A 15625-nucleotide genomic window follows, 5' to 3' on the forward strand; every position below is an offset into this window, starting at 1 on the left:
TGGTCTCCCTTAACTTTTTGCCTCTGTTGCCCAGGGTGTTGATGTGTGCTGGACTCTGATTTTACTGTTTTTGTTACTCTGGGCACTTTACCACTGCTAACCAGGGCTAAAGTGCAAGTGCTCCTGTTTAAAATGTGTATGTAATTGGTTCTCCATGATTGGCATATTTGTTTTACTGTTAAGTCCCTAGTACAGTGCACTAGAGGTGCCCAGGGCCTGTAAACCAAATGTTACTAGTGGGCCTGCCGCACTGGTTGTGCCACCCACACAAGTAACCCTGTAATGATGTCTCAGACCTGCCACTGCAGTGTCTGTGTGTGCATTTTTACACTGTAAATTCGACTTGGCAAGTGTACCCACTTGCCAGGCCTAAACCTTCCCTTTTCTTACATGTAAGGCACCCCTAAGGTAGGCCCTAGGTAGCCCCAAGGGCAGGGTGCAGTGTATGGATAAGGTAGGATATATAGTAATCTGGTTTATATGTCCTGACAGTGAAATACTGCCAACTTCGTTTTTCCCTGTTGCAAGGCCTGTCTCTCTCACAGGATAACATGGGGGCTACCTTTAAATATGATTAATGTGTAGATTCCCCTAGAGAGTAGGTGGACATGTGGAGTTTGGGGTCCCTGAACTCACAATTTAAAAATACATCTTTTAGTAAAGTTGATTTTAAGATTGTGCGTTTGAAAATGCCACTTTTAGAAAGTGAGCATTTTCTTGCTTAAACTATTCTGTGACTCTGCCTTGTTTGTGGATTCCCTGTCTGGGTCAGTTTGACAGTTGGGTTGTTTTTCACCTCGCACTAGACAGTGACACAAAGGGGGCTGGGGTGTAACCTGCATTTCCTGATTAGCCATCTCTGCTAGGAGGGAGGGGTGGAGTAGTCACTCTCATCTGAAAGGACTGTGCCTGCCTCTGAAAATGCCGGCTCCAACCCCCTGCGGTGTGTCTGAGGCCTTGCTTGGGCAAGGCAGGATTTCACAAGTAGGTGTGAGTCCCCTTTGAAGAAAGGTGACTTCAAAGACTAAAATGGGTATAAGAAGGGCACCCAAATCTACAGAATTTAGAAACACTTCTGGAACCAAGAGGAACCTCTGCCTGGAGAAGAGCTGATAGCTGAGGAAGAAGTGCTGCCCTGCCTGTGACTGTGCTTTGTGGAGCTTTCCCGCAGTGCTGCTTCTGCCAGAGTAAGAGGGCAAAGACTGGACTTTGTGTGCCTTCCATCTTGTGAAGAAATCTCCAAGGGCTTGATTTAGAACTTGCCTCCTGTTGTTTGAAGTCTCAGGGACAGCAAAGACTTCTCTCTGTCAGCACCTGGAGTCTCTGGAGAGACTCCTGCTCTGACAAGTGGTGCCCTATCCAGTCCCTGGGCCCTTGAAAGGAAAGCTGGTGGAATCCAAGGAAATCGACTTCGGACGACTTCGGACTGACGCCGCTGCTGAATCCGGTAACACCGCCTCCAGCTGACGCGTGACCTTCGCTGATTTCTTACGCTTCCACCAACATCCCCTAACGATGCCATGAATGCACTGTATTTGCAAGACAGAGCTCCATGGCGTATGTTTTCACAGATGCATCAGAAATTCTGACGCATCTGTTGTCAGTAAACGTGTGTCATTAAATTGATGCAACTCCAGCAATGCGAGGAATCTTCCATAGGGAAAAGCCCTGCATAGATTTCACACCTGCTCTAAGCAGGAGGTAAAATTTGAATGCAGTGAAGTCACAGAATGACGCATTGAAATGTTGCAAATTTCACTGTGTCTGTTCTGCGTGGCTTTTCCCGTGGGAATGCCTACTCTGAATACATTATACCTGGTGCAGGTGTAATGTGATACAGGGCTTTACAAACTGACGCATTAGTCCCAATGCAAACATGGAGCAGTGTAGTGCACTTCTAGCACCACTGCTACATCAAGATAAAATGATGCAGCGGTTGTGCAAAGGGCTTGTAAAAGAGGCCCTAAGAAAGGCATTAATAGGGCATGTGGTAATGTCAGGATTGTCTGCTAGATGTTACTTGGGCACTCGCAACCACCCTCAAGATGGCGGTGGACACTATGGACTTGGGGAGTCCTGTTGATCCCGAGGTCTTGACGAGGTAGGACCAAAGTGCCATCTTCCAAGTTGCAAATTGTGTGTGCATTATTAGAGGCAGCACACTTAGGCATCCTACTCAAGATTAAGTTACACATCACTGCTACATGTGATTCTAAGAACGTTGTTTAAATGCTTAAATGTCCTTGTGGTTCTGCTTATGTGGGGAAAACAGAACCTAAGATCAAGACTAGAATAATTGAGCACAAACGTAATATTAAAAACAAAAATGAGAAGTCAAAGGTGGCTGTGCATTTAAATGTATTTGACCATAACAACAGCTAACTGAGGTTTCTGGTGTTAGAGCTTGTACCAACTAAAGAAGCTGTTGACATAGTAAACGTGCTCAGGAGAGAATTGTTTCGGATTAGGAATTTGAACACCTTACAACCAAGGGGTTTAAATGACCATGTGGAATTTATTTGTCTTTTATAACAGATGGATACGAAGGAATTTTCTATTATTGCATTCTTTGTTTTGTGTTTTATTTTGAGGAGCAGCACACAGGGCTTTATTGGGGCGGGGTGGGGCGGTGTGGGGGGGGTGCGGGAGTGGAGGTGCGGAGCAAATAAAAAAACTATTTTTTTTTAAATCACTTACCTACTGTGTTCCAGTTCCGCGACGCTCCTCCCCGTCACTGCAGGCAGGCACAGGCTGCCAGCCTGTCCCGCAGCAAATGCTGATAAGAACAGCATCAGGATTGGCTGGGAGTGCCCAGCCAGGGAGCTCCCAGGCAGACTGGGAGCCTGTGCATGCTCTCTCCAGCTGGAGAGAGCCTACTGCACATGTGTGTTTGGCCAGCCCAAGACAGCCGTCTAAACATACATGCGCAGTGAGGGGGGTGCACAGTGCACTCCCCTCATCTCTTCATCCCCAAAGCCCACTCCTTTGACAAACGAAAAGATAATAAACATTTATTTTCTTTTATTAAAGGTGATTTGCAGCGGCTGCTGCTGGCAGGGGACGGGGCGCTCCTCCGCCCTAATGGAGGAGCTGCGCCTGTTTTCCTGTTTGGCTGAATGAGGGGTAATTTTTCACTTTGTCCTCATGTGCACGTTATTTACCCACTTGTAATCGTTTCGTCCTGCACTTATTTCACTCCACTTTGTTTATTTTGGTGATGAAGTAAGCACATAATGATGACCGTGTAGTCAGTTATTTACCATGAGCATTAACTGTTTACAGCCTTCAGAAGTGTCGGTTTGTTATGAACAAGGAAACAACATCAGGTTTTTACAAACTTGATCCAAATGTATGGTGGGGTCTGTATGTAAATAGTAGCTGCCATTTAGTTTTTTTTTTTCATTTGTTTTCTTCACCTTTGCATGTGGGGTATGAACTTATGGTTCTAGTGCACTAAGTCATATATTCATTGGTATGTTTTTGGTCTAGCTTTTTGTTTATTGCACTAAGTGGCATACAGCAATGGATGACATTTTTACTCGTGCTAACTATTATGACTTTGCTTAGAATGGATGCACTGGTATCAGCTTTTCACCTCATGCTTTCAAAAGTGGGAACACTGAGTGCATATGCACTGGCTCACACTTCAGTTGTTTTATTTTGTCACAACCATTTTTTTGTTGGTGGTCTCATACTTTGACCTTTTGTATTTGTGGTTTGGTACTTCACACTTCTTCCCATTATTACTTTTCAGGTTGGCAGCAGCCTCATTTCTCCTAAAACCTTTTCCCCTTCATGCCATTTCTTTAGGAAATGTTTACTTTGATGAAGGGCTGTCACCCGTAATGCACTGGGTCACAAATTTTAATTATATGAATAATAATATTTGAGGTGTGAAGGTATTTTGAAATAAGAATTTTCTATTGTGATTTATGTTGGATCTAAATTTCGAGGACTGATTAATACACTGCAATAAATAAGATTTTCATGACCTTTGGTTCTTAAATGGATGACTGTTTGTGAACATTTGACTTTTTCATGAGTGCATAGGGGGAGGTCCCCCAGGTTGGAAGGATGCTTTTTTGTCTTGCATATGCTAACTGTGCCATTTCTTCGGAGCGCAGGAAGTCAATTCTGCTGTGTGTAGACACAAAGCTTCCCAAATTGGTTTCTGCAGAGGTGGGCCCTGTGGCAAACAGTCTCCTTATTGGGGGTCCTTTCATAAAGGATCTGGGTAAATTGTTCAATACGTTTACTGCCTTGAAAAAGACCCAATCCTTCCATAACCTTTTTGCCAGGGATAGGCATTTCCGATGCACTCACCCGGCTGTGGTTTCCACAGAGCCTTTCAAAGTGTGCTTGATGTCCATTGAAACTTCTCCTGGCAAGAATGCTGCAGTGACAATACCTTCTATTGTTCCCGATCCTGCTTCCGCAGGGCCATGCATGATAGAGGTGACTCCTGTGGTGGGGCGCATGCAGGAGCACAACTTTCAATTATAGATTAGCCAAATATTTCCTTCCCATGTTCCAATGGGACGGGGGGGTCAGATTTGTTGTTTTTCTCACAACTGGGCTCAGATTACTCAGGACTCCTGGGTTCTTTATACGGTCCTTGGTTATCAGAAGGTGTTCTACAGAATCCCTTCTCAGCGCATCCCTCCTCGACCCATATGTTTTTTCCTTCCTGACCTAGGGGTCATTGATGACAAGATTAGGAGTGTTTTGGCCAAAGGTGCCATCTCCTCCACATATCAACATCCGACAGGTTTTTGCAGCACCTTCTTTTTGGTTCCCAAATGGGGAGGTGGTCACAGGTTAGTCCTCAACCTCAAAGACTTCATTGGATTGGTTTGTTACCACCACTTCCAGATGGAGGCATTCAGTTACACAGAAATCTTCTCAGTGAAGGTGACTAGATGGTCTGACTCAGTCTGAAGGATGCTTATCTCACAGTTCCAATCTTCCCTCCCCACCATCATATCTAGAATTCCAATGGTGGAATTCCTGGTTTGAGTACTCAGTTCTTCCTTTCAGTCTATCCTCTGCTCCTTGGTGTTTCACCAAACTGAAATGAAGCCCATGGTGGGATTCTTATGCACATGTGGAGTATGTCTCATTATCTACCTTCTCCTCATGGCTCAGTAGCAGGAAGTCCTTCTGTCCCATTTGAACATAACTGTTTCAATTCTTTAGCAGTTGGGGTTCCTTCTGAATACGAAGAAGTACTGGTTGACGCCTTCACAGTTTATAGGGTTCCTGGGGTTCCAGACAGATTCAGTGATGGTGCAATTATTGTTGCCTTCTCACAAGATCAAAGAGGTCAAGAAGGAGCTGAGGTCCATTTTATCCAAGGGCACGGAGCTAATATCTCTGAGACAAGTGTCTCCGATTGTCGGCATACTTGCCATTTCTCTGGGTCTCCTTCATTATCGGGCTGTCCAACAGGTCAAGATTCACCAACTCCGGTAGGACCTGTCCTATCAGGAAGAAAGAATGGAGATGGAATGTTGGTTGAGCCACATGGAGGCCCCGAACGGCAGAGCAATTTTCAGTTCTCAACCAGACACGGTCATCGAGTCCAATGTGAGCAGTTGGAGTCTCATTTGGAGGAGACTATAACAGTGACTGATTGGTCCTCTGCCTCTACTTTCAAATGTTTTTGTTATAAACCTATTGTAAATGTTGCATCTGTGGTGGTGAATCAGCTTTAAACAAACACAATCGAGGCCTCTGGTCCAGATACAAAATGAAAAAATTTCAAGGATTTTCCATTCAATTAAGGACACAGGGGCAAGGATTATCTCACCCATTGAAGTGATTGTTTTATCATACTATAAGTATATGATGGTGAAGTCGTTCCCACTCTAAGTAATTAGTTGGTTTGATATGCAGAGATTACTCCTTTCTTGCTCTTGACAGGTTCAGACAGGCAGCAGAGTTTAGCTTTTTCTAGCTGAAGATCCGAGGTCTGGCTCCTGTTGGCAAAGTTCCTATTGATGGTTAAGGTTTTCTGCAATGGCCACCTTATGTTCGAAGAACTGTTAGATCCTTTGCTGGTTATATTTGTTAGGATATTTGGAGTTCTGTTGAGCTGTTTGGACTAGTTCTGCAAAGAAACAGGAGGAGTCCTCGTGTGTTATCCATGATGTAAGGGTTGGGGGGTTCCTAATTGGCTGGCAGACTTATGAGAAATGCAGTTTTTGTGCTTACTGTGTTTTGATTGGCTACTGAAAGTTTTGAAGTAAAGATAAAGATGCATAATCCTCATCTCGGTGCTATTAATAGAAGTGAAATTTCTTGACACAAATGTTTCCACATTTTTCATACTCGCTTAACTGAAACCTGAAGTAAAGGAGAGGAACAATTGGTCTCAATATGGTGGCCATATTGGTTGTGTCAAGGGCGGTATTAGATTTATAGAGATACATCTTGAAGATATCAGTAAAAGTAATTCCTTTGGAAAGAAATGTGCACAAACTTTCTGTGGAATAAGGGCTGGTAACTTGAGTGAAATAGCTTAGTATATGATGATAGCAAATCTGCAGCAATATTCTCTTGGCAGCAAGAAAACTTTTCAGTGATCTGCAGTGGCCCCTCAAAAAGAAATCAGAAAGGGTTTCATACCCTGTGAAGCAAAGTCTACCTGATTATTACCACTTTAATGAGGGATCAGGGCTTAAATATTTCACACAGACAAAGAGAGGAAAAGAGATGAAATGGTGAACATAGGGGAGAGATTAAGAAAACACTGGAAAGTACAGAGAAAAGACAGAAAGAGAGGAAAAAGAGAGGAGAAAGGCAGAATGAAGAGAGGTAGTGGGAATAGTAGAATAGACAAGCATGGACAACAGAGGTATTGGGAAGATAGGAGAGGAAAGACACACAAAGCAGAGTGAACAGAGCAGAGTAGAAAGCAAGAAAGAAAATGGAGTTAGATGATCGATAACTAGAAGAGACACCAGAGAACCAGCACATAAAAGGCAGAGGGAAGAGAGGAAAGAGGGACAGTGAAGCTAGGGAGTTCTGTGCCTAGTATTTGTTTTATTGGGATTTGTACAGGACACACAGTAGTCTACATTTTTGTCTCTCCTTTTTTTCTCTCATTACAGTTCATGATAGTTTCTGCCCTTATCCTGGGATGGCCCGAACTGAGTGCTCTTTAAAGAACCAACAAGTCACATGCTATGACGACTCCAATTGTGCTGGTGATGAGAAATGTTGCTATGAAATGTGCAACAGGAAATGTATGAAGTCTGTGCCAGGTGCGTTACTGGATCGTTTTCCATTAATTTCATTCTTTCTGCTTGTTTGTAACTTTTTGTAAACCACTTCCTCAAGCTTAAATCAAAAGTCAGTAAATACAGCTGCAGTATATGAACCTTCATGTGAACCAACATTTGAATCTTCATATGAGCCTACATGTAGCAAAGAGCATATTGTCATGGACCATGAAATTCAAGAAAGTATTTGAGGCTAATGTAGCACAGAGTAGGTTACGATGAGGGTGACGTGGATTAGAGTGGGTGAGGGTCTTGTGGGATTAGAGTGGGTGAGAATCATGTGGGATTAGTGTGGGTGAGGGTGAAATGGGATTAGAATAGGTGAGGGTGACATGGATTAAAGTGGGTGAGGGTCATGTGGGATTAGTGTGGGTGAGGGTGAAAAGGGATTTGAGTGGGTAAGGGTAAAGTGGGATTAGAGTATGATGATGTGGGATTAGAGTGGGTGAGATTAAGAAGGGATCAGAGTAGGATCAGGTTAGGTTGATATAGAATTGGTATAAAATAGATTGAAGATAGGGTGAGGTTGTCATGTGGGATAGGGTGAAGGTATGTGGGGTAAGACTGACATGGGTTGGAGTAACCTGGCATTGGTCTGGTGTGGGATGGCATGGACTGGAGTGAGGATGAATGTGGGATGGGATGAGGGTATGTGGGGTGATAAGGCTGAACTCTCAGTGAGATGCAGCAGAATGTTGTGACTATTGAGGCAGCAGTTGGAGTTGACAAGAGTGACTGCAGCAAGTATTTGAACTGGTTCAGGTCCCATACTAACTGTAGCCCCTAAAGCCCTAAATGAAACCGTTGACTCAAAATAAGTTAAGTGGTGAGTGCCAGATGTCCATCGAGGGAGTAATCAGAAAAATAACATTTCAACTGGCACTGAGCAACTGAGCCCAGAAGTCACTTTGAAAGATTGTTTTTCCTGAGGAAATTCTGAGATCCCTTACTTCTCTCCTCACTTCTTTCAATCGTTAATTCTTTCCTTCTGCCCATCCTGCAGTCTCTTTTACCTTCCTTCTTTACCCCATCTTTCTGTTCTTTCCATATTGGTTCACCCTTCCATGCCTCCATCACTTTCTATCCATCATTCTTCATCCTCTTTATTCATTTAGCTTCCCTTTTTTCTTTCTGTCATTTAATCTATTTGCACATTCTCCCGATCCGTCCACAGTTCCCATCAGCCATTTCACCATCCATTTTGTATCCATCCTTCTATATAAAGTCTACCTTTAATTGATCCGTCCATTTCTTCTTACACATATATATCTCCTGTTCATCATCCTAAATCTTCCATCCTTCAATCTATCCATCTCTGCAGCAATATGTTCACCTCCCCATTGTCTTCCCTCTATCCTTTTCTGAATCCATCCATTTTTCCATATCTTCATCAATGCATCCATCTCCCTTCCCATCCTCCAACTATCCTTTTTGAAATCCATCCATTCTTTCCATCTAATCATATTTCTAATCCATCTCTCTATCCATTCTCCCTCCATCCTTCTCTAAATCCTCTATCCTTCCATCTATCAATCTTTGCATCAAAACATCCATCTCCACATCCAGCTCTTCAATATCTGAGGCAAGGTAATTTGAGAGACAGAAGCTTAGGCTATCTCATTGGGCAAAATAAGAGAGGAGATGAAGGAAACAGGGGGAAGGTGCTTGGGGAAAAGAAATTAAGACAGCAGGGAGCAAAATTAGGAGAGCGGTAAGAGGCAAAGGAAAGAGAGAAGGTGAGAGAACATCTTGCCCTTGAGAATGAGGAGCTTAGGATAGCAGGAGTAACAATTCCACCTGGAAGACGTGACCTCACCTCCAGTTCAGGCCAGGTAGTGGCCCAGATAGAAACAGTGCATATATACATATATGTGGAAGGTCGGCATATCTTGAAATGGTTTCTGAACTTTGAGATTGTCTATAAGGTGCAGGCCTTAGATGAGGTGCACAAAGCAACTACTTCATGGGCTGCTTGCCATTCGAGAAGACACCTATCAATGGAAGGATGCCTGTGGCAGACCAGGTGTTCTGCGAGCAGATGAAGTAAGCTCTGAATAGGTGGTCTGGCTGAAGCCTGCTTAGTAGCTTCAGAAGTTCAAAGAATATGAGAGCGTGGATGGTGTTGCATTTAAAACTAGGATAGATTGTATATTACATGATTAGAACGAGTGGGAGAGAGGGATGGAGGCTAAGGAGTTATATTCTTTTAACCAGTTTATCATGACCGAGTGAATCAATGAGGAGTGCTCTACTTAGGAAATACCTGACAGATCTGACAGAGGGATCCAGAGAAACGTGAAGGGTTGGCTGACAAGTGGTTAGCTAGCTGGGTTAAAAAAAGGGATACAGTTGAATGGTTCTAATCCAAAAAAGGCCACAATACATTCTAAGGGCCCCAAGGAAGGCATAGACAAAATAAGAATGGTGTCCAGTATGGACATCACTAGAAGGGAGGATAGGAAGGTACTTCCAAGGTGGTGACTTGTTTTAAGCACCACCTGGTGGGACACAATAGAAGAGACAGTTAGGTAAAAAAAAACCTTTGCCAGCTACACCCGTGATAGCCAGTATGCTACACATGGGAGAAGGGGTCCGACAGGGCTCTTTTCTGCTCAACCTAGAAGCTATGGACATCTAGTGAGGGATCCAGATGCTCTGAAGCACATTCATCCTAACACAGTGGGGTTTGTGCAGGAAGTCAGTATCAGAGGAGATACCTCCCTGAGGGACAATGGAGCTTTCAGGAGTATGGCTGAGAGGAAGTATCTCAATCCCAAGGAAAGTCTCCCTGGTGCCAAGAATACAGGCTTAGTAGCTAGCAGTGAAGGTACTGAGTACCTGCTTCACCAAATTGAGGTAGAAATCAGAAGACTTTATAGCTTGGACAGCATCAGCTGTGTTGACCAGAGAACAGGCTGTGCGGCGGTCTCAGAAGGAAACTAGGACCATTCATGATTTGCAGAGACTAAACTATTTAGCAGGAAGTGGCAGACACAAGGAAGGCACTGGCCATGAAAGTCATTGCTTCTTCTCCTGAGAGAGAGGAGGGTGAGGCTCTTAAAGCAGGCTAAGGGGTGGAGCCTTAGTTGCTTCCAGAGCTGCAGTGTTTGCTAGCTTCTGGGAACCTCCACAAGATGGTTTCCACAAGGCAGAGGGGGGTGCCTTACACTTGCCAGACTTAATAAGGAAGCACAGGAACATGTCAGAAAAGAAGAGGTCAAGGAAACACTATGTTGGCTAGGACGATGACCTATTCCCGGCAAACATATCAATCAATCATTGAATCATTTGTAAAGCACGCTACTCACCGCTAGGGTCTCAAGGCGCTGAGAGGGGGCAGGGGGAGAAGTGCTACTGCTTGAACAGCCGGGTCTTGAGGCGTTTCCTGAAGGTCAGCAGGTCCTGGGTTTGTCATAAGTGGACGGGGAGGGAGTTCTAGGTCTTGGCAGTGAGGTAGGAGAAAGATCTGCCATCGGCTGTAGTTCGGTGGATGAGAGGGACGGTGGCGAGAGCGAGGTTGGCAGAGTGGAGTTGACGGTTGGGAGTGTGGAAGGTGAGTCGCTCATTGAGGTAGGCAGGGCCAGCAATGTGGAGTGCTTTGTGAGCGTGGATGAGGAGTTTAAAGGTGATCCTCTTGTTGTCGGGGAGACAGTGACGGTCTCTCAGGTGGGCTGAGATGTGGTTGCGGCGTGGGATGTCGAAGATGAGGTGTGCAGAGGCATTCTGTATAAGCTGCAGTTTTTTCTGGAGCTTGGTCGTGGTCCCGCGTAGAGTGTGTTGCGGTAGTCCAGTCTGCTGCTGACGAGGGCGTGGATGATTGGCCTTCTTGTTTTGGTGGGGATCCATGTGAAGTTCTTGCGGAGCATGCAGAGGGTGTTAAAGTAGGAAGATGAAACAGCGTTGACTTTCTGGGTCATGGTGAGTGCTGAGTCTAGGATGAAACCTAAGTTGCGTGTGTGGTTGGTGGGTGTTGGTGTGGTTCCAATGCCGGCTAACAACCAGGAGTCATCCCATGTGGAGCAGTTGGAGCCGAGGATGAGGATCTCCGTCTTGTCTGAGTTAAGTTTTAGATGGCTCCTATCCATCCAGTTGGCAATGGCCTTTATTCCATCGTGTAGGTTGGTTTTGGCTGTGGTGGGGCCCTTGGTGAGAGAGAGGATCAGCTGTGTGTCGTTGGCGTAGGAAATGATGTCAAGGTTGTGGGATTGGACGATGTTGGCGAGCAGTGCCATGCAGATGTTAAAAAGGGTTGGGCTGAGCGAGGATCCTTGGGGAACGCGCAGATGGTCTTGGTTGCTTCATAGAAGAAGGGAGGGAGGCGTGTAGGAAAGTACCATCTTGCCTGGCATGTTACCCCCATATTTCACTGTATATATGTTGTTTTAGTTGTATGTGTCACTGGGACCCTGCCAGCCAGGGCCCCAGTGCTCATAAGTGTGCCCTGTATGTGTTACCTGTGTTATGACTAACTGTCTCACTGAGGCTCTGCTATTCAGAACCCCAGTGGTTATGCTCTCTCATTTCTTTCCAAATTGTCACTAACAGGCTAGTGACCAATTTCACCAATTTACATTGGCATACTGGAACACCCTTATAATTCCCTAGTATATGGTACTGAGGTACCCAGGGTATTGGGGTTCCAGGAGATCCCTATGGGCTGCAGCATTTCTTGTGCCCCCCATAGGGAGATCTGACAATTCTTACACAGGCCTGCCAGTGCAGCCTGAGTGAAATAACGTCAACGTTATTTCACAGCCATTTACCACTGCACTTAAGTAGCTTATAAGTCTGGTAAAGGTTGGGTGCTAAGTTACTTAGTGTGTGGGGACCCTGGCACTAGCCAAGGTGCTCCCACATTGTTCAGGGCAAATTCCACGGACTTTGTGAGTGCGGGGACACCATTACACGCGTGCACTATACATATGTCACGATATATGTATAGCGTCACAATGGTAACTCCGAACATGGCCATGTAACATGTCTAAGATCATGAAGTTGTCACCCCAATGCCATTCTGGCATTGGGGAGACAATTCCATGATCCCCCGAGTCTCTAGCTCAGACCCAGGTACTGCCAAACTACCTTTCCCGGCGTTTCACTGCAGCTGCTGCTGCTGCCAACCCCTCAGACAGGTTTCTGCTCTCCTGGGTTCCAGTCAGGCTTGGCCCAGGAAGGCAGAACAAAGGACTTCCTCAGAGAGAGGGTGTTACACCCACTCCCTTTGGAAAACGTGTCAGGGCTTGGGAGGAGTAGCCTCCCCCAGCCTCTGGAAATGCTTTGATGGGCACAGATGGTGCCCATCTCTGCATAAGCCAGTCTGCACCAGTTCAGGGATCCCTCAGCCCTGCTCTGGCGCAAAACTGGACAAAGGAAAGGGGAGTGACAACTCCCCTGACCTGCACCTCCCCTGGGAGGTGACCAGAGCTCCTCCAGTGTGCTCCAGACCTCTGCCATCTTGGAAACAGAGGTGCTGCTGGCACACTGGACTGCTCTGAGTGGCCAGTGCCAGCAGGTGACGTCAGATAGGCTCCTTCAGGTGTTACTAGCCTATCCTCTCTCCTAAGTAGCCAAACCTCCTTTTCTGGCTATTTAGGGTCTCTGCTTTGGGGAATTCCTTAGATAACGAATGCAAGAGCTCATCAGAGTTCCTCTGCATCCCTCTCTTCACCTTCTGCCAAGGAATCAACTGCTGACCGCGCTGGAAGCCTGCAAAACTGCAACAAAGTAGCAAAGACGACGACTGCGACCTTGTAACGCTGATCCTGCCGCCTTTTCGGCTGTTTTCCTGGTGGTGCATGCTGTGGGGGTAGTCTGCCTCCTCTCTGCACTAGAAGCTCCGAAGAAATCTCCTGTGGGTCGACGGAATCTTCCCCCTGCAACTGCAGGCACCAAAGAACTGCATCACCGGTCCTCTGGGTCTCCTCTCAGCACGACGTATGGGTGAAGGTGATGTGGTTGCTGGCGGAGAAGACCAGGTTGAGTGTGTGGCCGGCGGAGTGGGTGGGCGTTGTGACAAGTTGTTTGAGACCAAGGTTGGCGAGGGTGTTAATCAAGGCGGTGGTGTTGCTTTCGTTGGCATTCTCGAGGTGAAAATTCAGGTCGCCGAGGAGGCTGTATTCAGTAGAGGACAGGGCGTGGGTGCTGATTAAGTCGGCGATGGAGTCACTGAACTGTGGCCAGGGGCCAGGGGACCTGTAGATGAGGTTCCTCTGATGGTGGTGTTGGCGTTGATGCAGATCTGGAAATGTAAGTGTGCGGCTGCGTCAAGGGCGTCCTCAGTGTTGGTCGAGAATCTGACGGTGTTCTTGTGGACTATGGTGATCCCTCCTCCCGGTCTGTTGGAGCAGGTCTCTGCGGGTGATCTTATAGCATTCAAGGATGGCTATGGTGATGTTGGGTTCCGAAGAGGGGTTCATCCACGTTTTGGTGAGGAAGGCGACGTCCGGGGATGATGAGGTGAGTAGGTCCGAGAGTTCCACGGTGTGCTTGTGGACGGAGCGGGTGTTGAGGAGGATGAAGCTGAGGTGGTTGCGTTTGGTTCGGGTGAGGTGTTTGGCGGCTTGGGGGCAGGAGAAGCTGCAGTTCCTGCAGGTGAAGGGTCCGTGGGTGATCTTTGGGGTGGCTTTGAAGCAGGAGGCAGAGCGGCCTGTGTTGTGTTGAGGGCGAGGAGGTTGTTGGCATTGTAGCAGCGTTGGGCAGCGTGGGGGATGTGGGGGCCAGGGGTTCTGGCTCAGGGTGCGGTCCAGGCATGGACAGGCCCCATCGGGCTTGCCCCTGGCACTCCTCCAGCATTAGGTTGCCATTAAGAATGGGAGATGGTAGCGAGGTGCAGCTGGGAGGCAGTGCAGCGGGCGAATTGGGGCAAAGGGGGTGGGGCCGCAGGGGACGCAGCGGCAGGAATAGGGAATGGAGAGAGCATCAAAGAAAGCCGAAAATGGCAGAAAACAAGAGAAAAAAGGCTCACGGCAAAGGGAAAGGAGTCTGAAAACGGAGATACAGAGCAAAAAAGGCACAAAAAAAAGACAAATACAAGACAGACACAAAACTTACGGCAACCACTAGACACCAGGGATGAGGCGCAGGTGGGTGCCTGCGGGTGGTGGAAAGCCTCTAACTCGCAGCAGCAGTGAGGGCGGGGTAGAGGCCACGGACGCAGTCAGGAGGAGCTGCGCGGCGTGGGGAGTGAAACGCAACCTAAAATCAGGTCAGGGGTCACTCTTAGCACCGTGCAGTGGCCACCATTGAGAAGGGGAGGTGGAGGGAGGAGCATCTGGGAGGCGGGAGCGGTGGGCGAATGTGGGCATGAGGGGAACAGGGCTGCAGGGAATGCAGCAGCGGGAAAAGGGAACGGAGAGAGTGGTGAAGAAAGCCGAAAATGGCAGAAAACAAAAGAAAAAAAAGAAAAAAGGCTCACAGCAAAGGGGAAAGGAGTCTGACAACGGAAATACAGAGCAAAAAAGGCACAAAAAGAAAGACAATTACAGGGCAGACACACAATACTTACGGCAACCACTAGACACCAGGGATGAGGCACAGGCGGGGGCCTGTGGGTGGTGGAGTGCCTTGAACTCGCAGCAGCAGTGAGGGCGGGGTAGATGGCACGGACGCAGTCAGGAGGAGGTGCGTGGTGTGGGGCGCGAAACCCGACTTAAAATCAGAACATTCCACAATTGCTGTGCTTCTTGGATTGCAAATCACAGTGTATATTCACATAAAGGTGAGTAAAAGACTATTTCTATGAAAAGAAGCTCATTTTACACTGATGTGTTCATGGAGCGTAAATCACAGTGTATATTCACTTACAAGTGAGTAAAAGACTATTTCTATGAAAAGAAGCTCATTTCATTTGGATGTGTAAAACATTCCGCCTTGAAAATTCCCCAAGCCTGCCTTGCAATAGCGGTTAGAACACGTCTTGGATGTATTTTTTTTAAACAAAGATTGGAGAAAATAATGGCTATTTATCTTTATCAAACTTGTATGTTTTGTACTGTGAGTCCTAAGTCATATTCTAGCAGAAGGCTAGTGATTCCATTGGTGCACAGGAATATCCTATTGCCACTGGTCCATGAAAGCCCCTTGGAAAGACACTTGGACATTGAAAAAACCCAGGGTAGGTTAGAACCTCTGACCTACTTGCCAAGGATGCGGAGGTACTCAGCGAGGTTCCTTGGAGCCTGTTCCACTTACCAAGTGAGTGGCAAGTCAGCAGGAAGGACTAAAAGACTCTGCTAGTATCTCTACCAGTTGTGAGTATTCCATTTGAGTGGATGAAAAGAGATGCAGTAGGCTCTTTCGACTCCCCCTCACTATCAGGCAACAAGTATATCATAGTAGTGATG

General features: G+C 46.6%; 1 protein-coding gene across 6 annotated transcripts in view; it reads left to right on the plus strand.

Moving 5' to 3' along the window:
* Positions 1–15625, plus strand: part of LOC138297205 (WAP four-disulfide core domain protein 8-like) — a 340016-nt gene that overhangs the window by 292986 nt on the left and 31405 nt on the right. For all 6 annotated transcript variants that reach the window (XM_069236695.1, XM_069236692.1, XM_069236697.1 and 3 more), the window contains one exon: positions 7113–7265. In XM_069236695.1, coding sequence (XP_069092796.1) covers positions 7113–7265 — 153 coding nt within the window. The remainder of the gene's footprint in view (positions 1–7112; positions 7266–15625) is intronic.

This window comes from Pleurodeles waltl, chromosome 5, assembly GCF_031143425.1.
Source record: "Pleurodeles waltl isolate 20211129_DDA chromosome 5, aPleWal1.hap1.20221129, whole genome shotgun sequence".
NCBI classification, from domain to species: Eukaryota; Metazoa; Chordata; class Amphibia; order Caudata; family Salamandridae; genus Pleurodeles; species Pleurodeles waltl.